This window comes from Lissotriton helveticus, chromosome 12 (assembly GCF_964261635.1).
Source record: "Lissotriton helveticus chromosome 12, aLisHel1.1, whole genome shotgun sequence".
Taxonomy (NCBI): domain Eukaryota; kingdom Metazoa; phylum Chordata; class Amphibia; order Caudata; family Salamandridae; genus Lissotriton; species Lissotriton helveticus.
In genome coordinates, this window is record NC_136073.1 from 245,844,679 (window position 1) to 245,866,034 (window position 21,356).

The following is a 21,356-nucleotide window of genomic DNA, read 5'->3' on the forward strand; positions in this document are numbered from 1 at the left end:
TAACGCAGAGTTAATGATTGTGTCGAGTGTGTGACAACATCAGATTGAGGCACAATAAATGTGCTGATTTGGTGACCTCTTTAGCAGTGAGAATTAAAAAAGATAAATACTCCAATGAGGTCTCAAGGGTTGGGAGATGGAATATAACGATGACGTGCAGAGTGAGGCACAGCAAATGTGAGTGGGAATAAGGTCCTCGACATGTGGGGTTTCACTGGAGGCGCCTCTAGATTCTTCTAGTACTGTGCCCCAGAATGTTTTGGAACAGAGAACCAGTCACATCAACTTTCCATCTAAACTGACCAAACTGGAGGTGTTTTTTGAAACCATCACTATGTTATTCCACCCTACTCTTTCCGTCAAGAATACCGTTTGTTCCATTTTGGTGAATGTTGCATGAATGTGGACGAGAGAAACCCAGCCTAGTACTGAAAACTGTCCTTGAGCAATTTTTAATCAGTAGGTATTTTTAAAAATATCACATATTTACTCCCAGATCATGCACAAACAAAGTATCATCTGGACAATGTTCCTTCCCAGCCTGGCATGCTAGTGCACCCACTCTAAACCTCCCAGTCTGGAGGATTACTGCACTTTTGCTAACCTTACTTTCTATGGTGACTGGTTATTTCACCCCTAGCTGTGCCTTTGTGTCTGGTAAGTTTTGTAGTAAACCCCGACGGCACCTTCCAGTTTAAAAGGAAACAACAACGCAGATGAATGTGCTTTCTTGTCTGGAAGGTAAGTGTACCCAAGGTGACCATATCTTTCAATCTGGCAAGTTAATGCACCCAGGGGAACAATTCCACCCAGTCTAAATGGTTACTGGCCCCCAAGTGACCATGTATACTTATCTATAGTGACTGTCCCTTCCAGAAAATTGAGGTTCTGAATACATGCTTGCTGTATCTTCATATTTGGTAAGTTACTGTACTCAACATGACTTCCAGTCTGGAAGGTTACAGCACATATTGTGATTGAGTCTACCAAAGGTGATCACCCCACTGATTCTGGCCAGCTACTGTACCCACAGTAATCATGCCTTCAAGTCTGATAGGTTATTGCATACATGGTGACTGTAACTCACAGTGTCATATTTTTTTGTCCTGCAGTCAAATTCTACATTATATGGAACTTTCTGTGGTGACACGCAGCACTCACTCACACACACTTCATGATGCAACATTCCTGATTTTAGTAACAAGTAGACAGAGAGAATAGATCTGATGTTTTACACAACCCCGTTGTTTGTATGACATCTGCTACCAGGTTTTACACTTGGTAAACATTATAGTACACTAACAAAATAATGGCCTCAGAATATACCCTCCTGCAAATTTTCAGACTACGGTCTACGTTGAAACAGTTGGAAATGCATAGATAGCAATAAGGCAACCCATGGTGTAATAAAGTCAGGCTATGCGCTATAAAACAGTCAATAGCATCGTTTTGGGGGTGGGAGAAGTGAGAAGGACAAATATCAAAAATGTAATTCTTTTGCACACTGAGGCTGACAAATATGGCTATTATATGTCTTCTGTTTGCTAAATTCAGACCCCCAGCCTAATCTGTAATCCACCAAATAAGCCAGCAACAATAACTGAGGAGGCTGCTCAACTTGCAAACTTCAACCAGAGTTACAGCCTGAAACATTCAGTGCTAGTCTACTCGCCTGGAGTTCTTGGAGTGTACTGAGTCATTGACTGAATCCACTATCAAGCGCTCTGAAGTGTTTGCAAAGTGGCATGCTTTTATCACCAAGCAAAGCTCCCTAAATAAACAAATAAGATTTCTTTACAAAAAATGGCCACACCTCACCGTCACAGGATGGTGCCCTCTAAAGACATGCCCAGATCTTAAATGCGTTCTGTTAAAAGAAATCGAGTTTTGGATTTGCACTGTTCCCTGCAACTCACCAATAAGAATTGATTTGCCAAGAGCTAAGACAGTTACAGCAGAAAAATCACTCAAGTGAAAGCTGTGGTGCGATGAAGTAGCTCATCATCCACGAGTTTAGAAAGTTAAAATTCTTTGATAAATTCATATGTGCAAAGGGAGCCCTTTTCCTCAAGGAATCTTGAATAAGGTCCATCCAAAGGGACCAACTGAGCCTTATACCCATGAACCTGGCCTCAAGAGACTTTTGTTCAATAAAGCATCCAATTTTGTTCTTCGTAACCATAATTTCTGATCACTTTCTAGGTGTATCATCCGCACTGCGTGCTTCTTGGTTCTACAGTTTGTTAAGTCCTCACAATGAATATAATGGAGCTCCTGACACAAGTCACAGCGAAAAAAAGGGAGGTTGCCTTGCCTAATGCATGTATGGGCTTGATACCTTTTGCATACTACTTCTTTTAAGATTGCATCCTTTTCTTGCAGGCTAATATGAGTGGTCGTGTGCTGTTTAAGTCGACAACTGTCCAAGTCCTCGCACACCAAATCATGCAGCATATGGCAGTCGTCACATCTGTATCCCAGGTCAGCTTTGTCAATTACACAGTCATGCAGTGTATATGCGGCTCCCATGGAAAGATTAATGTAGATCTCGGCTTTTGGATTCCCAGTGAAGTCATTTATTGAGGAACCACCATTCAAATTTTCATTGGCTGACCGCATGCCGTAAATGCCAAGCTTGTTCAGTGAGGCTTCCTTACCATCGTGCCCCGCGGGGCAATCACAACTGTCTTTTCCATTACCCATACATCTATGAGACGTAGATACCCCATGCAGGTAATAAGAACCATCGCCACAGGCACTGTACAGTTGCTCAAAGCTCATACCCGAGGGTGGGCCGGGCTCCAAATTTTTACTTCGAACAAACTGATCAGTATTCAGATGCTGATTCTGGGCTAGGATCGCAGGCACATCTGTGTAAATATCACCTTCTAAGTCCTGGAGAATTTGGACCTCTGACTTCATCCTTTCTGCACTCTTCATCTGGGAACCCAGCCTTCTGAGTCTCTCTACACACCCATCCACCCCACCAACATTTTGTCTCCTCTCTTGGATCAAATGGGCAACTGGCACCTTATCTTTATCCAGTCTTGAGACTATCTCTGCCAGAATCTCACACTCCAACCTAGCTGCAAAAAAGGAGCATGCCGTTCCGATCAGCTCAGCCATCGAGGGGCGATGGGTCACTTTGAAAAATTGGTCCTCTTCTCTCTTGACATATCCCATCTTCTTCAGGTGTTTGACAATGTCTTCGTCAGAAAAAGCAGACTTCAAATTGTGCACATATCCTCCAGAAAACATCTGAAATGAAAGGCATTGTTATTCATGTAGGGCCAGGAAGCACTTTATGTCAACTTGCTGGTTTGTCATCCAGAATCTTCAAGTTACATTTGTATGTTTTTAGCCACTTCAAACACATGGATACTTACACTGAGAGTGAAAACATTTAGGGAGCAAGGTGGACCATAACTGTCTCCTACTGCAAGACAACCTGTACGTTGACTAAAATGCACCCCCTGCACTATCCCAAAACCTCACCACTTTGACCTCGTATACCATTTCTTTGACCAGATGTGTGTGTCTCAGGTTTGTGGGGCATTAAGACTCTAAAGAATTTTCTCAGCTTTTTATGAAAAACGTGCACATTACTAAAAGTCGCGAATCTACATCCACATTTCTCGCTAATCTGTAGCATTTAACTGCTTTATGAAATAAAGTTGAATATTTTACAGATTTATTATCCTAAAATCCTCATCCACAGAAAATCTAAGGACCAGAGGATATATGGTCAATATATCTAATCATTTAACCCTTCGAAGTCCGCCCAAAACCTTTTTCTGCAACATAAATATCTCACAAAATATTTACTACGAACCACAAAAAGGATCTCTTCAGAAACAATTCTATTTTCATAACCAATTCCCTGCCCCCCTCCACCCCCAGAGCAAATGTGATTGAAACTTGACATACAGGAATTTAGCTGAAGGCTCCAAGGGTATGCTATATTTCGTGCTGATTTCTCAAACAAAGGCAACGGTCATCAGCAAGGCAAAAAAAGAACTTTTCAATGCTAAGCGAAACTTAAGTGAAGCCAGAGAGTTGCCAATTACCCAACATGTATCGCAAACATGTTTGATTCTCAGATGCTCACTTGACAATTTTCTGCAAAACATACTTCCTTCAAATCCTAGGTAATTTTCTGGCAAGAAATAACAGTCAACAGCCTTATTGGGTTCAGCCCTTATCTGCAGTTTTTCACTCTGCAACAGGGTTGCAAATTTTGGCTTCGGTTTTTTAATCACCTCAGTACTTTGCAAACGATTTGAAAGTGACCTTCATTTTAAGAATTCATTATGGGTCATTCTTGTATGACTGGTGGTGTTAGCTTGAGCCTCAGAATGTATTTATGTTAGCCTTTGGATTGCACTACGACGGTTTCTTTATAACCTAAATTATGTTTATTCCCACTGATGCCTGTCTTTCTGAACCCCATATACTCTTACAACAAAGGTATCTGCTTCCAGTCACACTGTCCCCTCATCTTTCCTCAGACACCCCCTTTCAACACGGACATATTTACAACTAAATTATAGCACTATCCCAACAGGTGGTTGAGTTTTGTCTTCCTTGCAAGTACAGCTGCAGAGCCACTTCATCTATGTCAGACCGACCTCGCACTACAACATAGTTACGAACTCAAGTGGAAACGCAAAAACGTCTGCCAGGGCTGGAAATCTTGGAAACTTTCAGCCATAGTGTTGGTCCCAAAGATAGACAGAGGCCATTGTGTTTATTCTCAATTATTCAGTGCTATTATAAGCTATGTAAACTGTGCTAGGCTTCTAGGCTCACCCCGTTTACAAGTGTTAAAAATTTATGTTGGTGACTGCAATCCTGATCGTGCCAGCAGGTCATGGTGAAGAAGGACTCGACATTTCCAACAAGCATTTACAATGCAATAGGTCTCGCAGCATTAACGTTTGAGTTACTGGCATTGTGAAGGACAATGCTTTGGCATAACATGTATGAGCCATGTCTATGCTGTTAATCTAATCCCTACTAACACTTGGTGCATATTTGCGTATTGTGTATTTAAATCCATAAACCCCGCTATTAGGGAGGATATTAGCTTGCAGAGGAGAGCTTGTGCAGCACAGAAGGGCTCAAGGCTATACATGTGAGCAGTGTTTAGGTTCACTGCTTTTAAAATAGGCACCAGGGGCCTCTGAGTCTCCCATATGCTACATATAATCATTGGTCTTGGACTCAAGGGGGTGGGGGGGCCCTAGGGGATTTGGGGCTTCTACGATTGGCAGAGACCTGCTTTACACTCCTGCAGCAGCATCTACTAAATAGCTGTCAATTGGACACAAGTCAGCAGAAACTCTGCACACCAGTCCTGGTTTTCTAACCAGCAGCTCTTTGACTTCTGGGAGTTGTAGTTGTGCTTTGGCCGCTGCAAGCTTGAGCCTACCCTGATTCAGCATCAAGGTGCTCTAGGATAAAAAGTGAGAACTCGGTCTTGTACTTTGAAGATATGCCCCTGCATGTGAAATTCAGATTAAAACCCATCGCTCGAATGCGTAGGAAAGAGATGTAGCTGACTGCATGAAATATTTTTATTATAGCCCATGGTAGGCCAGTACTGTCCGGTACTGAGTACCGGCACTTTTCTAATTTGAGAGGGAGAGTCCCTCACTTATGAAGAAAAAGTCATATTTTTCATTGGAGAGTACCGGCACTTCTCAGAAACAAGCAGGCACTCTGATACAGGGTACCTGCACTTCGATTTTTCCATTTCAAGCACTGCCCATGGCCCAGTGCTTACTGTTATGGAGTGCACTCTAAATACATCACCACTTAAAAAAATCATATTACGAAACAGCAGAGGCACAGAGGGAGAGCACATCTGTCACTGAGCGGTGAAGGTTGTGTCACATAAATGGAAGGATACACAAAATATAAAATCAGCTAGAATGCGCTCAGCCCCAAGGGGTGGACGCCAGAAACAGAATCCTATATAACTAGCAGGATTGGCCAATAATTCCACCCGGGAAGGGGGGGCGGGAGCAGTCACAAACAGCCGAGTGGTTCTACAACTCTGGCTTTTCCCTCTGCCCAGGGGAGAAGCTAAACCTATGTTTTTGATGAACCTGCTAATTTACCGGGTTTACACCATAATACATTTCTTCCTGGACCATAAACAACATGGAGTTATTACTGAGTTTTGGAGTACTTGTTACATTGACCATGGCAGGGTGAAGGGCTTGGTTGACTGTGCTCAGAGTCGAACGTACACAAATATGTCGGCAAAATTCTCGCACATACTAGCTATATAGGATAATTGCATCCCTGTGCATTCGTTAGTAAGTATCGCCTTCCCTGGCCTCTATCAGATGATTTTCCTTAGCTTTCCTTTTGCAAATCACTGCATGAGGTTTGTTTATCAAAAGGGTTTGGAAACAAAATCAAGACTACAATTACCAGAATGCACTAGCGTTACACCCGATACCTCAGTACTCTACACATGCCATCCCAGTGAAGTAGAGACATCAAGTTTCCCTTTATTCAGCATACATGACTACACGTGAACAAAGAAAAGGAAAAAAATGCCCCAGTCCTCCGGGCTTTCTTTTACACGTCCTTGTTTTCAGATGTGCTAGTAACAAACTGTATGTCTGCATGAAATTATTGATACTCAAAGCATCATATCAGAATGTAATTCTATTCGGTATCAAATGCTTAGTATAAAATGCACACAGCTCTGGGGCGCATCGCTTGCCTTTTATAGCTCATCCAAACAGTAGTTGTGTCATTTTCTGCCTCTTTTGCCTACTCAATCTAAAAATATCGCAGTCAATCGGTGCTTGGCCTTCCTCATCTGGAGCCTTTCAGCGTCTTCACAAACATGACTGTACCATTACACCATTTAGGGCCGCACAGCTGTGTCCTTCAGCAGGCAGCAAAAAATACAAGTCGGGCGGGGGGGATAGTGCACAGAACGGAAGAGACGCCCTTGGAATGCTTCTGATTACACCTAATTGTTTCAAAGAAAATATAAACTCAAAACCGGCATTCAACTTCAATATTTTACATGAGGTGTGACGACAAACCGTGGAGAACCAAAAAAAAACAAGTAGGAGAGGAAGGGGAAGTGCACGGAGCAGGCGCCCTCTGAATGCCTCTGTCTACAACTAACAAACGAAAGGCACGGCTGTCAGTAATCCAACCGAGGCTTGCCACGATACTTAAATAAATAACAAGGGATAGTACTCTTTGCGCTATATAAATCAGATTGCAATACAGCCCAAAAAAAACAAGCAGCGGCACACACCCTTCTCCCTTTACCCCGCTTACCCCTCGTCCTGCTGGTTTTTGCTGGCGTTTAGTTTTGATCCCTCCGCGAATTCATCGACGTAGGCCCCGCCAGAGGGGGCGGCGGTGTATTTGCGTAACTGACCATTTCTGTCATGGTGGCCGAGGCGGGAAGGAGCCACGGGCCCCGGTCAATCGCGGATGGGGTAAAAGCGAAGGAGCCGCTGTGTTTATTTTATTTTATGCGATTTTATATAGCGCTAACATTACCCGAAGGTGTCAGAGCGCTTTACAAAAGAACCAGTTGCAATACTTAAGGACTTAGGATTACATGAGTTACATATAAGATACAAACAGAAAAAATTGCAAATGTACAAGTTGTAAAGTCACACAAGGAAGAGATACAGATAGAAAAAAATTGCAAATGTACAAGTTGTAAAGTCTCTCAAGGAAGAGATAAAAAATGGATACACTCTAAGAATCACATAGGAATGGCAATGAGTACAAAGGTCTGCTACATATACTAGTGGTTAGAGTTATCTCTATATACACTATATTGAATGATGGGGAATGCCAGTGTTCGTTATAGAGGGCCACGGACGTCCATGCGGCAGGACTAAAGCACTAAAGTTAAGCCTCTTGCAGGGTTCTGAGGGCTGTGGTGTGTGTGGGTAATATACTATACGAGGCACGTTACAGACCGTAATGATATGTTTATTAAATGCTCTTCTATGAGTGCTTTATACGAAACGACATGAGCACAGAGTTACATGAGATGCGATTTCTTATATCGGTGTTGAGCAGTGGGCACACGGTCGGAGTAGGATGGCATAATGTATAGTCCCCGCTGTATTCGAACAGGACTTCCATGCGGGAGCAGAACTATTAGCGCCAGGATACCTTTACAAGTAACAGTTGCGCTTAATAAGTAAATAAATTAATGAACTGGCTTCTAATTACAGGTTAGAGCTGTTGAAGCGATGCTTTTAGGAAGTATGGTTACTGGGGCTGTTTGCAGTTCTCTGGGTTCTCTCAGAGTTCCACCACAGGACAGAGATCTCTGGGGCTTCCTCTACAGCGCACATACCGTACAAAGGATGCTGCGCTCTCAGCGTTAATGTATTGGACATTAGGACCCCGCTGGGGCAGGGTGCTGTGTTCACAGATGCATGGTAACAAGCGTGTCTGATGAGGGCAAGTGATAAAGAGCATGGCAGCAGCACAGAAGGCATCGTAGAAGTGTTGTGTACGGGTCTTTACTGGCCGCTGTGCAGGGGCCTTTTAGGTACAGATTACTGACGAGCAGCCATGGAGGGTGTCTGGTTGACGGCTATGAAACTCCTGAGTCAAGGGGGGCCCCAGCTGCGGCCGCTGTACAGGGTAAGGACTTAAAATGGTCATTTAAGAGCATGGATGACCATATGGACAGCTTTGTATACAAAAGTAAGAACAATGAGCAACTGTCGGTCAGGATACGTCGAAGCGAGAGCCTTAGAGGTAGTACACCCCAGTGGACGGTGCCCGCCGAACGAGACGTATAGAAAACCATGCCCCAGTCTGCATCTCCAGTGTATTTATTTACCTGTCTGCACGCACTGCCAGCTTCCGGGTGATCTGTGACGTTGCACTTGACGATTGGTGCACCTTTATTGAAATTTAATGAAACATTTTCTCCACACAAATCATTTTCATTGTATTATGTTACTCCCATTTATGCCCAACCAATTTCAAATATTTTGAGAAAAAGCTAGGCCTTTGTCCGTTTCCGGGATGGTTGACAGTTTTTCACGGTTCCTCTCTTTTTTTTGGGGGGGGGGGGGGGGGGGGGTTTGCTCAATCCGCGCCGGAACCTGGAATATATTAGGCACTTTCTCACTTCAGAAACATCAAACAGACACAGAGGATGTTCGAAACAACAGGAATACGGAATGGGAAAAATTACGACGATAAGATATCGGCCCGATTCAAGAGCACAGGCTGTCTGCTTTCTCTGCTCTTTTGGACAGAAAAGAGGTGGGTAGGGTTTCACGTGGGTAAAAGCCTCCATTAGACACATTTTACGGGCGGTGGAGGTAGGAGAGGGACGGGGACGACCGTGTTGGTCTCTAAGGAGCATTTGCGGTCCCTTGTGTGCAGGTCTGCCTCAAAAAACGGCCCTTTTTAAGCAGACTTTTAGCCCCGCTGAAAATGTGATTGTGAATGATAGTCACACAAAGATGATTCCACTCAGCCTTATTTGATGGACTTCAGAGGGTTTCTTATTATCAGTAACTACTACATATGTCTATTTACGAAAGGGTTTTGTTTCAGAGAAGGTAGATCATAATATATGTTTCAATGAGGGCGACCTAAAATACCTGATTGCGTTCACAATACAAAATAACGTTAGGGCGCGAAACCGAAACCACGGTTGTAGCGCAGGAGACGCCGTCGCCGTGCGTGTGCACGTTGGCTGTCCCTGCGCAAGCAGCAATGAGAAGACACGCCGAGCCGAGGCAGGGGATGTGTGTCTGTAAGCGCGGGGGGTTCTGTATGTATCACAGTGTGCGCACGGCGGCGGCCGGGGCGGGGGAGGCGGGCGATGTTCTGTATGTGTGTGTGTGCGTGCGTGTGTGTATGCGTGGCTACGAGGGGTGGGGGGTTCTCTCTGTGTGTGTATGCGCGGCGGGGGGGTCTCTTTATGTGTGTGTGTATGCGCGGCGGCGGCGGGGGGGGTCTATCTGTGTGTGTGTGTGTGTGAGTGTGTAGGGGGGTGGGGGTCTATGTGTGTATGTGCGTTTCTGCTTCCAAGGAGCCATGGGAGACAGGAAGCGCGCGTGACCTGATCCGTTTACGCGCGCATGCACATCAATTGTCTCCTGTCTCCCTTGACTCCTTGAAAGCAGAAATGATTGCAATAGAGTCTCGGAGCGACGATTGCTTCGCAATCGGTTCGCAGTCCGAGACCTAAAAAGGAGTCCTGCGTCAAGTTTGTTAAAAGCAGACATGACCATCAGATCAGTCGGACCCCTTCTTTTAGGCACAATTCAGTGCCAAGTGTTTAAACACTTGGAATTTCATTTTCCCCGTCTGGAAGGACACTACAGTCAACATTTTAACTGCCTGTGTGCAGGCCTCAGCCTGCCTTGGATAGTTCCAACAAAATTCTCGATCAACTCTACCAGTTTAGAGTTTATTGGGCCGAACAACCCCAGCAAGTCAGCCTCATGCATTCTTGTTGACTGTAACACACGTGTCAGAATAGTCTGTGTGTACCACTATTCGCTGCACTGGAAGAAATTGGACACTTTTCTTTCCACATCTTTATGTGAACTACAATGCCCCTAAAGTGCAGTATTGTTTATAGAGGATATGTTAATAAATAGAACTTTTACTATCTCCTTTGACCTGAAAATAGGTCTTTATATATAGCTAACTCAAAGGTAGGAAGCAGTTTAAGCTTCTAGTTCTAAACAGTTTTCAGGTTACTCCTCTCTCTACCTACTAGTCAATCTTCACAAACCATCTAAGTAGTGACATCTGATCAGTGTACATATGTGCTACTTCAATAACAATTAACAAGAGACTCTAAAATTTTATGTACTCTTTGTGATAAATTCGTAACCCAACAAGGCACCAAACAGACATTGCCTAGGAATGTGGCACTCTTGACATGAGAGTGCTTGTCTTGCTCCGTAAGGTGACTTAGCAATGCCATCAGCCAGAGGAAGTCAAACAACTATACTAGTGATTGAATCCCTCATCTTACAGCTCACAAGCTCCACAGCAGACATTAGCTTCACTTCAGTTCTCAATGATCTTATTTAAGAATCTGGATTATTCCCTCACACATAAATTGCACCAAGATCTATAAATCACCCACGTCCGTGAATGCCTACAACTCTGAGCTGAGGTATTACTGATGCATCACAACAGTCCCTTCCTCTATGCCTGCACAATTTCTGTTGGTGTACTGGGGAACGGTCAATGCCCACAAACTCCATATACTGCCCAGTAGGTGGTACAATGCTATTCAGATATGAGCCACTAGGACGCACCTTAATTACACAGAACTCCTTGCGCCATGGGAAGCAGCAGAGGTTCACAGCTGCCAGCTCCAAGGACTCGAAGGCTCGCACAAGACCTTTCAGTATCAATGTCACATCTGCCTGTGCCCGCAGGGCACGGTCTATCACCGGCAAGACGTCCTCGTTACGCAGGGCTTTATGCAATTCTGGATCCATCTCCAAACGTTGTCGCACTAGGTTCTTCAGTTTTAAATCAGTACAGGTACTGGGAGCGCTGCAGTTGCAGTTCCTTTCCAGGCACTTCCTGTACTCCTCCACCAGATTGTGAGTACCCATCCTGCAATCAAGAACACAGGTTAACTCCTGGAAGTGGAAGGTACAGAAACAACTAATCCACAAGAATATGGAAGCAAATATTTAACAGAATTGGTTCTTACTTTGCGTCAAGCAATAGGATTGCAAATATGTAAGTTGGGCATCAACATTAACTTATTAAGAGGTTTTCCTTAGTGGTGTAGTAGCTCAATGAAGAAACCTAGTCTGGACAGGAGTATAAAAGATCCATGTTTCCAGTTATGCATTTGACGAATACCAAATAGGTGCTCCCTTTCTTCCATGCAAGGAAGTTTCAATAAGAAAGGGAAGAGGAAGAGAGAGAAAGAAAGGAAGGTAGGTAGGGCAAAGCGGGGAAAGGATTGGCAGGGGTGGAAAGAAGAGAACATACTGAAAATCAGTGGCACTGAAGAACGCTTGGTGAAGGCCTGCAAGAATTCTGGGGTGATTGAGAAGGAGTATGCACTTTGATGGAGATGAAGCTGTCAGGAAGATTTGTATATTTTTATTCTGGGTGTTTGTCAAGCTCTGCGCTGCATTTCTTCCACCACAGAGCACTCTGAATGACAAGGGCTCCAAGGAAGACGGTCCATTTTGTCACTTCATACTGTAAGCAGGGCTAAAGATATGAAAAAGTTTGGCAAGGTGAACGGGGGGGAAAGGCCTAGACAGAGTATGTGAAAACTGTAATATCAGAGCCATACATAGGATGCAGTTGGGCAGCGGATTTGTGCTCAATATTGATGCCTTGTTAACCTGTTACATGGAAAATGCTCAATAACTAACGACAGGCAGAGCATTTTGGTTTGGGTCTAGGTGTTACAATATGTGAGGTGTTCTTGCCTCTTCTTAAGTGGAGAGCCTATTTTGAAGAGAAGTAAGGCACATTACGTTGTTAAATGCTTCTATAAACCATCTTTTGGAAACCGCCACATGGACACATTTCAATACTACTCATGGTCATGCATTCCTTTCCAGACACCATTCTTTATCTTCGGGATACCAATTTTGGAATAAGACAGATTAGCCACAACGATTCTGAATTGGAGACATTCTGGCCTTCAGATGTATGGCAGTATAACATGGCTTAGCAATTAAATACATAATAATGTGATATCTTACTATAAATAGGAAGTTTAAGACAAATCTATCTGGCCTCTTGGAGGAAGACCATGGGTGCCATTAGGTATCTCTCCTGCAGCGAGCACTAACATGAGATCGTAAGGTGCCCACTCCGAGAGTCTGTGGTAAATGGGAGGTAGACATAAAGGAACCTATCTCGGATAAGGACTGAGAACTGCATGCTTTACGGATCAAGATATCTAGTAACATTCATTTCAAGCTAATTCATTTTAACTTTGTGCATCACACATAGTACATCCCGTCACGCCACAGTAGAATATGCTCCACCAGATCTTTGGTTTACCCCCAACGAGGCGTAGATAATGCACATTTTATACACATGACCTAGTATTTCAGAACAATTTTAGAATACTAGCGGGAGGCCATTCAGATAACAAAACGTGTGACAAAGATACAAATAGAGGAAAATATTACAAACAGTTTACTGAGAGTGCGCCCAAATTCGAAAAACTGCAAAATGCAACACAAATTTGCAGCTTTATCCCTTGGTTTAAGGAAGCATAGATTGGAAATACACTGGATGTCACATCATCCGCCATGAATTGCATCCTGGGTGAGGGATGTAGCTGACTGGACAGGGGCGGAATCTAGACTGAAGGGGGGGGGGGGGGGAGTAAGGGCTGATGAGAAACTGGTGGATGATCTGCAACTTTTTCCAGACATGACAATTGCCATAATGGAAACCACTGGAGAGGAGCCGAGGATGTAACTGATGGTATGTAAATGGGAAATTCTATAAGGAGATGGGGGAGCAATTGATCTACTCATCTAGACCAACTGCGGGGTAGACCTGAGCTAAGGGGCTGGTAAGTGGGATATAGGATAGTGACGTGATTATGGCTGTAAAAGACGTAACAGAGTATGAATAAGCAATATAGAGGAGCTCTCTAAGTTACTACATGTATGACAGTTCTTTTAGGCCGGCGTCAGCCAGCAAATTGTTAAACACAATAATATATATATTTTTTTAAAAGACTTATTAATCAGGGATGTGCAATTAATATTTAAGGTTTAGATTTTATTTGCTTGAACAATATTTGTTATGACTGAGGTAGTAATCACTTTGATGATAGTTATTATTCATATGATCTACATACATTTAACACATAATACAGTCTAATGATAAAATGCCAATGATTCTGTATGTACTCAGTCTGGTGGTTGAGGGGGTACTGTTGTAAGTTTACCTTGTAAGAGAATGATATTCTCTGACAGTTATTTCTGATTTTCCACAGCCTTTCACTCTGCGCAGCCCAACAAAAAGGCATGGAAAATACCTGGCTGTTTTCCTCGTGTTTGCAGAGAAATCAACTGCCTTTGGGACTAAGGAAATCTACCAGGTGTGGGGTTCTCGCTACAGTGGCATCTGATGAGAGTCCTAGTGGCCCAAGACCCCAAAATCCAGAGACATGCTAAATAAGAGATGACCATAGGGATTTTAAAATCCACATGAGAAGGAGGAAAAGTGCATCCTTATCTGAGTGGAGATTATTATGCTTATAAATACTGCATGAGTAACAATACTGGAATCTTTACATGCCATAGCTGATAAAATAGAAATAGACAAGAACATGCTCCCTTCCCTTACTGCAGATTTAGCAATAAGAAAATTCCCTCTAACGGGGAGGGGAATAATGTTCATTATAGTGGCAATTCATACCTATACCACTGAGGTCTATTTTTCCTGCCTTTAATAAGCACAGAGCACATGACTCTTCCAGGACAGACTTCCACATACTATACAGGATACATAATTGGGATCAACAACATTAGTAGGACAGACATGTCAGTAGAAGGCGCTTAGGCTTCACACCACAAGGAAGCAACAAAATATGAATGTAACCAGAGAGATCTTAATGCACGTCGTGATTGGGATATAGCAGCAGCTTAGACATTAGGAGTTACAACAGCAGGAAACAGCGGCGACAGACACACCTCTGACAACTTCCTATATTAAAACACCTACCATTTATCCCCAAACTATCAAAGCAATAATGGGCATTGCCCGTAAAGATCTCTAGAAAAACAAGTCAAATGCAGATAGTATGCCCTCATTCTGCACCACAGGGAAAGATACAGTGATGAATGTGTGTGTTCCCATGGGGATGGTGCCTAATTCACATCAATGTCAGTCATATGGGAGCCTATATGCAACCTTACCTCCAACAACGTACAACAGCTCTTCAGTACTGGCTGAGGTTCAAAGAGAGATTCCAGAACAGCATGGTGCCTCTCCAGCTTGGTACCTTGAAAGATCCAGTGCTTTTGGCCATACAGCAAAGAGGTGACTCATCAGCAAGATCATGAAGCAGAATCACAAAAATCACTACTCACATTTATGCTTTAACCCCTTTAGAGCTTGTAAATAAACCTCCCCAGTGCTGCGCTGTCCATTGGAACTAGTGCTGAATGGACGTCCAACGGTCGTGCGCAGCACTGGGGAGGTAGTGGCCGTGACGACCGTTGGCCGACGGCAGCAATTAAGGGGTTAATAGATAGACACCATGGGACACAAACAGCCTCAATTAAAATTCAAAGAAGGCAATCTAAAAGAGAAAAAACTGGGTCAACAAAGATCCCAGGGTTACTAGTCTAAAAATCGGTCCGAATTTAAGAAAAAAAAAAATATATTTCAATGGAGTGGAAGAGCAAGTGATTTTTAATAGAAGGGATAGAAAGGATATTTCAGCTCATGAGAGGTTTTACTTCGCTGAAAAACTTTTCTCTGATTTTCTGCAGGAATGCGGAGATAGGAGTAATACACGTGTCCATTCTTCGCTGGGACCTGAGGCAAGTTGAAGGACGTATACATGGGACAGAAAAGGATCAGAACTACAACTAGACAGAAAGGAACTATACTTGCAAGCGTAGGATACAAAGAAAATTCCCCAAAAACAAAATTGGGTTCATAAAAATTATTTTCGGCTAGGTGTTTTTCTAGTTTGGTAATGGTGCTAGCCTCGAGTTTCTGGAGAAGTGTGCTACACTTGAGCCTTCCAATACTCAAAAACAACAAGCATTAATAAGGTAGGAAATATACCTTTTCTGCGTGGTCACCCTGGATTGTTGATCTTTTGCTGGACCCTATATTTTTTTGGGTGTAAATCTTTTTAATAACGTTTTCGGGGGAAACAGGGACATTCTTTATGGTTTTACAGCTTCTGCAAAAACATTTCGACATAGACTGAACACCAGTAACGGTTACAGGAAGCACATTAATCCATCAATGTATGGTGTAAGTCAGATCACATAAAATCGTGTTCCCTATGTTCACAGTTTTCCTCCCCTACCTTCTGCCTACCCCAACTGCAGAAAGCTAAGCAGTCCCCTAGGGTCCCCTCTAAGAAACAAAGTCAAAGATAGCAAAAACACCTCAAAACAAACTATATCGGACCTTCCCCAGCAAGAGTATCAATGAAAAATGGTAGCATACACTCGCCCGGTCTTATCAATGAAAAACGCTCAGGGCTATCAGCCGTGGTGGAAGGGATGAGCTAGGAGGCCCACCGCTTACCAAGAAGGAGTCCTGGGCAGAGTTAGGTGTGTATACTGTGGCTAAGGCAAATATCAACCATAATGTTGCAGGGAAATGAATTTAAATAATAAAGCCTCCAATCAAGAAAGCCGGAGAGTCTGACCCAAAACCCACTCTATGTACATTGTAGCCAGTAGGTCTTCAACAACATCCAGCTAATGCTGAATGAAGGGTTAAACCTATAAATCGAACACCTTTCAGGTATTCCCGAGTTGATGTTGAAGGCTGACTTCAGCTGAATTATTTAACCACTTTCCTCAATCAGGGTTTTGTATAGTGCGGCTACTCACCAGTGAGGGCATCAAGGCACAAGGAGTGGGGGGGCGGGCTGCTGAATCGCCGGGTGTGGAGGTTCAGTTGAAGAGCCAGATCTTGAGATCCTTCCTGAATTGGGTCAGCTACGCAGATTGCTTGAGGTGGACGGGAAGGGTGTTCCAGGTCTTGGTGAGTAGAATTTTGTGGATCCGTCCCGATTCCAGAACTTTCCATCACAGAAATGTGAGAAAAATGTATTTTCACCTGGGTGTCTAGTTTTCAAAAATGTAATAGGTTTGCTAGGTTTCCCTAGGTGCCAGTTGAGCTAAGGTTCAAAGTCCACAGCAAGGCAATTTGCAAAAAAAGGGTCAGATTTCACAGGACAAATGTGATGTGTTCACATTGCGTAGTGGGCTGTTTCCTGGTGCAGGCACTAGGCCTACACACACAAGTGAGGTACCATTTTCACTGGAAGGCTTTGGGGAATGCGGCTGGGTGGAATTTTGTGAATCCAGGCAGATTCCAGACCTTTTTAATCACAGAAATATGACGACAATGGCTTTTTTGGATTTGTTTTTACAAAGTTTGAGGTTTGCAAGGGTTCTGGATAACAGATCTTGTTGGGAGCATCAAAAGTCACCCCATCCTGGATTGGCCTGGGTGTCTAATTTTCACAAGTGTATAGTACTGGCTGAGCTAGGATTCAAAATCCACAGCTAGGCACTTTGCAACAAAAAAAAAGGGTCTGTTTTCACCTTAAAAATGTGTTGTGTCCACGTTGCGTTTTGGGACGTTTCATGTCAGGGGCACTAGGCCTACCCACACAAGTGAAGTAGCATTTTTATCGGGAGACTTAGGGGAACACAGAATAGTAGAGCAAGTGTTATTACCAAATGTATGTCATTGCATTTCTGCCTTCCAATTGCAAGACAATATGAAAAAAAAGTAATTTGGGAAAAATGACCTAATTCACATGCTTGTATGGGTACCCACATTTTTGGAGATGTGCAAAAAAACACTGCTTATTAATGCTATATTTTGTCCCAATTGATATTGGTTTCCTTGGTACCTATTTTTAACTCTTTATATTTTACCAAATGAATTTCTATATGCCCGGTACACAAGTACACAATGAAAAAGCATTGCAAGACGCAGCTCAGTTATTGGCTCCGGGTTCCTTGGATTCCTCCTAACTCCATAAGACGTCATCAGTGATAGAGGTACAAGTGCAGAGAGGAGGTTAAACATATGGGCTGATTGCTGAGGAGAGGTGCTGAAAAGCTGAATTCTGACTGCTGACTAAATGACAGGAAAGCTATGAAGGGAAACGCTACATCGCTTGGCATAATTATGGATTAGTAAACTAATAAAGCCATATAAATAAGAAGGCTGACAATATACAGACACTTTTGATAGGGAATAGATTGCCAGGTTATGGATGCATGATGAAACATGATCAGGGCCTAGCTAACATTTGCTTTGATTTGCATAGTATTTGCAGAGCTGTTTATGAAAGTTGTAAACATTCTGATCCACTTAAGTTGTAGACTAATACTACGAAATAAATAATTAATTATTTGTAAAATACCAACAATGGTGTGTGCAAACCCATTTAGGGGTAAAGGGTGGGAATCTATCCATCATTACCTGCAGATAAGAGATTCTAAGACTGGCCTGTTTGACTCCTAAGACACCCTGTCTAACGCAGCATAACTTGCTGGAGAGGTAGTGAGACATCTGCCAGTTCCACTTTCTCTTAAGAGGATACATTTATTTTGGGGCTATTGGAATCTACTGGTTATGATCCTAATTATATTGGGGTGAATACAACGATATAAAAAACTAGACATATTGCCAATGTGTTACCTGGATCTACTCAGGTTGAGTGGGAGGAGATCAGGAATCTTTGGGTTAACAAGAATGTATGTAAAAAGTGGTGGTCCTTAGAACAGAGATTCTGGACAACAAATGCAATGAACCACCTTCCGAAGGGTAACTACCCCTGCTTCTTTGGCTATGGGTTCAAACCTGTATATCTTGTGGACTAAAGCCCAATGAGATTAAGTTTCCAGTAATCATAATACTAAAACATCTGGACCCAAATAGCGAAATCCAAAAATCAAGGGTCCAACCCAAGTAAAGTCAATCGTAGCATTCAATGCGTCAACCCACTTCCACCAACCCCACTGGAACTGGATTCCAGGGATGGAGGCATGCAGATCCCAATGAGGTAGTGCCACCAAGATGTGGGGAGAGATTTACTATCAGCATTATGCTTGGATGTTGGCAGACTGATGTTTTGCCCCACTGAGTGAGGTGTCTTGCTGTCACCCTACTTATGCAAGAACAACTAATTCCATAACAGCAATGGGGTCTAAAAAGCATACAAAAAAAAAGACGTGAGAGGGTAGAGCAGTGTTTTTCCGCCCAGCCTTGCAAGCAAGTTCCTGTTAGTGTTGCTGACCATACAGAAGAGGGGAGTGACATGCTCTCCCAATAGGAAACAATGATTATGGCTCTAATGCACAATCCGCAAAGCTCTAAAAGTCGCACAGAGTGGAAGTTGTCCTCTCTTTAGGAGATGATGGAGATTTTACTTGGTGGTTACGAGCATTATAATTCCTGCAAAATTGATGGGAATACAATGATCTCTGCAGTAGTTGTCTCAGCCCTGTAATGTATTTTTTTTAAAGCGGCCCGTTTGTGACCAAATAAGTAATGTATAACAACATATTTACAGTCACATATTTCCTTGTTGACATTTCCTAGCAGATGTTTTAAAAGAATTATATAAATCGACTGTCGGACTGTTTCTCAAGCTTTGCCCTTCTTGACTCCACCCCACTTCCCCGCTTTTCTACCCTGCCACACTTTTCCCCCCAATTTATGGATTACGCCTACAGGAACAAATTTTTCCCAATTCCAGCACTGCCTATCATACAACAGAAATTTGGCGTCTTGAAGTAAACATACCCTCTCGGCTAAATCATAGCATTAGTACTAATACAATTAATACATACCTGTCTGCATCAAAATAAACTGGGCAGTAAAATACACAATTTCACATAGCCTACATATATATTTTTCAGTTTTATACAACGCGAATTCGACTTGAAGGTATTGGATCGCTTTACACGAGCACCATTCCCATTTCACAAGCACACATTCATGTTTTTAAGGCATCGAGAGATTAAGCGATTTGCTTGGAATCACAGACTGTTGAGCCGACGCCAAGACTCGAACCTATTTCCTTAGTTCCGAACTCGGCAGCTCTGAGTGTTACGTAATTAACACATGGCACGCTGCGTGTTCCAAAAGTTCTTAAATTACGTATTCTTTGTGTCTGTCTCTTTTTAGGTTCACAGTGTGCAAAAAAAAGCAAATAAATTACCTGATAAAGTTTTCTTTCCTTGGCCTTACAGAGCCACTTCGATTCTGAAACAGAAAGTAAGGAAGCTCATTAAACTAAAAATAAACAAAGGACAACAAACAGAGAAACAGGAAGTAATAGAAAAAGAAGAAATACTGTTGTTTACTTATTCCCAGTAAAGGAAAGAGGGAAGCTGCCGGCGGAGACGCCGCTGGAATGGTCAAAGGGTGGACGGCTGCGGGACCGGTGGCTAAGAGGGTGGTGGCGCACATAAAAGAGGCCTGATGGCAGAACAGATGATGCTGACGCTAGCCTCTAATTCGGCCAGCATCTTATTGGCAGACAGATATTGGGATCTAATTCTGCCAACATCTTATTTGCAGCTACAGTTTTATATGAAATACTTTATGTTTACTGAGCCTTAAATATTTGATCAGTCTGCTTACCATACTATTAGTACGTACATGCCAATATTTTTTATCCTAGTAAGATGGAGATGCTGGAAGAATACATGCCAACGATTGAAAACAAGAAAGTGTGAGTTTTTGAATCAAAGGCAATTTCAGATGTGTCAGCTAAAATGTAGCCATTGTTTAAAAAATCAAGAGTCTCCCTCCTGAATCGGCTCTGTTTACACGTATGCTAAAAATAGGGGGAATTGCTTTTCCCCATTCATCCATATCCATACTAATATTATAAAGAGAGAGCCCAAACCTTTGAGGCGGGTAAGCTCCAGATCCACAGCGCCAATCGGAACACCGAATACACCATTGCAAAACACAGTCTCAGCAGATGGACATAGGCTATACAGCAGCCCACCATATACATTAGGGGGGGGGAAAGAACGTTAGGGGAAAAGTAGTCTGTTAGGGGTGTGATGGGCGTCTGCATACAGCGATATGGGCGCGGCGTTCGGCGTGATTGGCGTCTGCATACAGCGATATGGGCACGGCGTTCGGCGTGATGGCCGTCTGCATACAGCGATGGGCACGGCATTAGGATACCAGTGGGCGGGTTATGCGCTGGCGTGTGGGCGGGGCGTTCGGTTAAAGACTATAACGCTTGCAAGAGGCGTACTAGCGTTACAATACCAGTTTACAATAACAGTGGGCGTTGCATTTACTATTGTTGGAGGCGTTGGCCGTTGGCGCGATGTGGTGCCTCTAAGTGCCGTCAGGTGGAGCAAACAAACATCCTTCGCGGCTGGAGCACAGACCTTCCAACATTGCATCAAACACACTGCCTCGGAGTGCACACATTCATCTGCGAGTGCTGAGGCGGGTGCAGAGCCGAGCCAGTGTCGCAACGGCACGGACACACATTCCACGGACTGGTGTGTAACACACGCACACCATCGCTGGGCCGCTGTCTGACACTGTCAGCCCAAACGACTTCAAGCGCTACACTCTGCCACTTCCTGCCACTGGCTGCAACAGCGGAG

At 43.4% G+C, this 21,356-nt stretch overlaps 1 protein-coding gene across 1 annotated transcript; it reads right to left on the minus strand.

Moving 5' to 3' along the window:
• Positions 1–436: 436 nt before the first annotated feature.
• SPATA2L (spermatogenesis associated 2 like) lies at positions 437–20,036 on the minus strand. The gene is made up of 3 exons (XM_078670769.1): positions 19,937–20,036; positions 11,310–11,616; positions 437–3,258 (listed from the first exon to the last, which is right to left on the minus strand). The coding sequence occupies exons 2-3, from the start codon at positions 11,613–11,615 to the stop codon at positions 2,113–2,115; spliced, it is 1,452 nt and encodes a 483-aa protein (XP_078526895.1). The 5' UTR covers position 11,616; positions 19,937–20,036; the 3' UTR covers positions 437–2,112.
• Between the last annotated feature and the right edge of the window lie 1,320 nt (positions 20,037–21,356).

Excerpts from the sequence above, each read along its gene's own strand:
- SPATA2L (XM_078670769.1), bottom strand. The coding sequence starts at position 11,615 with ATGGGTACTCACAATCTGGTGGAGGAGTACAGGAAGTGCCTGGAAAGG. Across the intron at positions 3,259-11,309 it reads AGGAGTTCTGTGTAATTAAG|ATGTTTTCTGGAGGATATGT; the intron begins GTGCGTCCTAGT and ends CTTTCATTTCAG.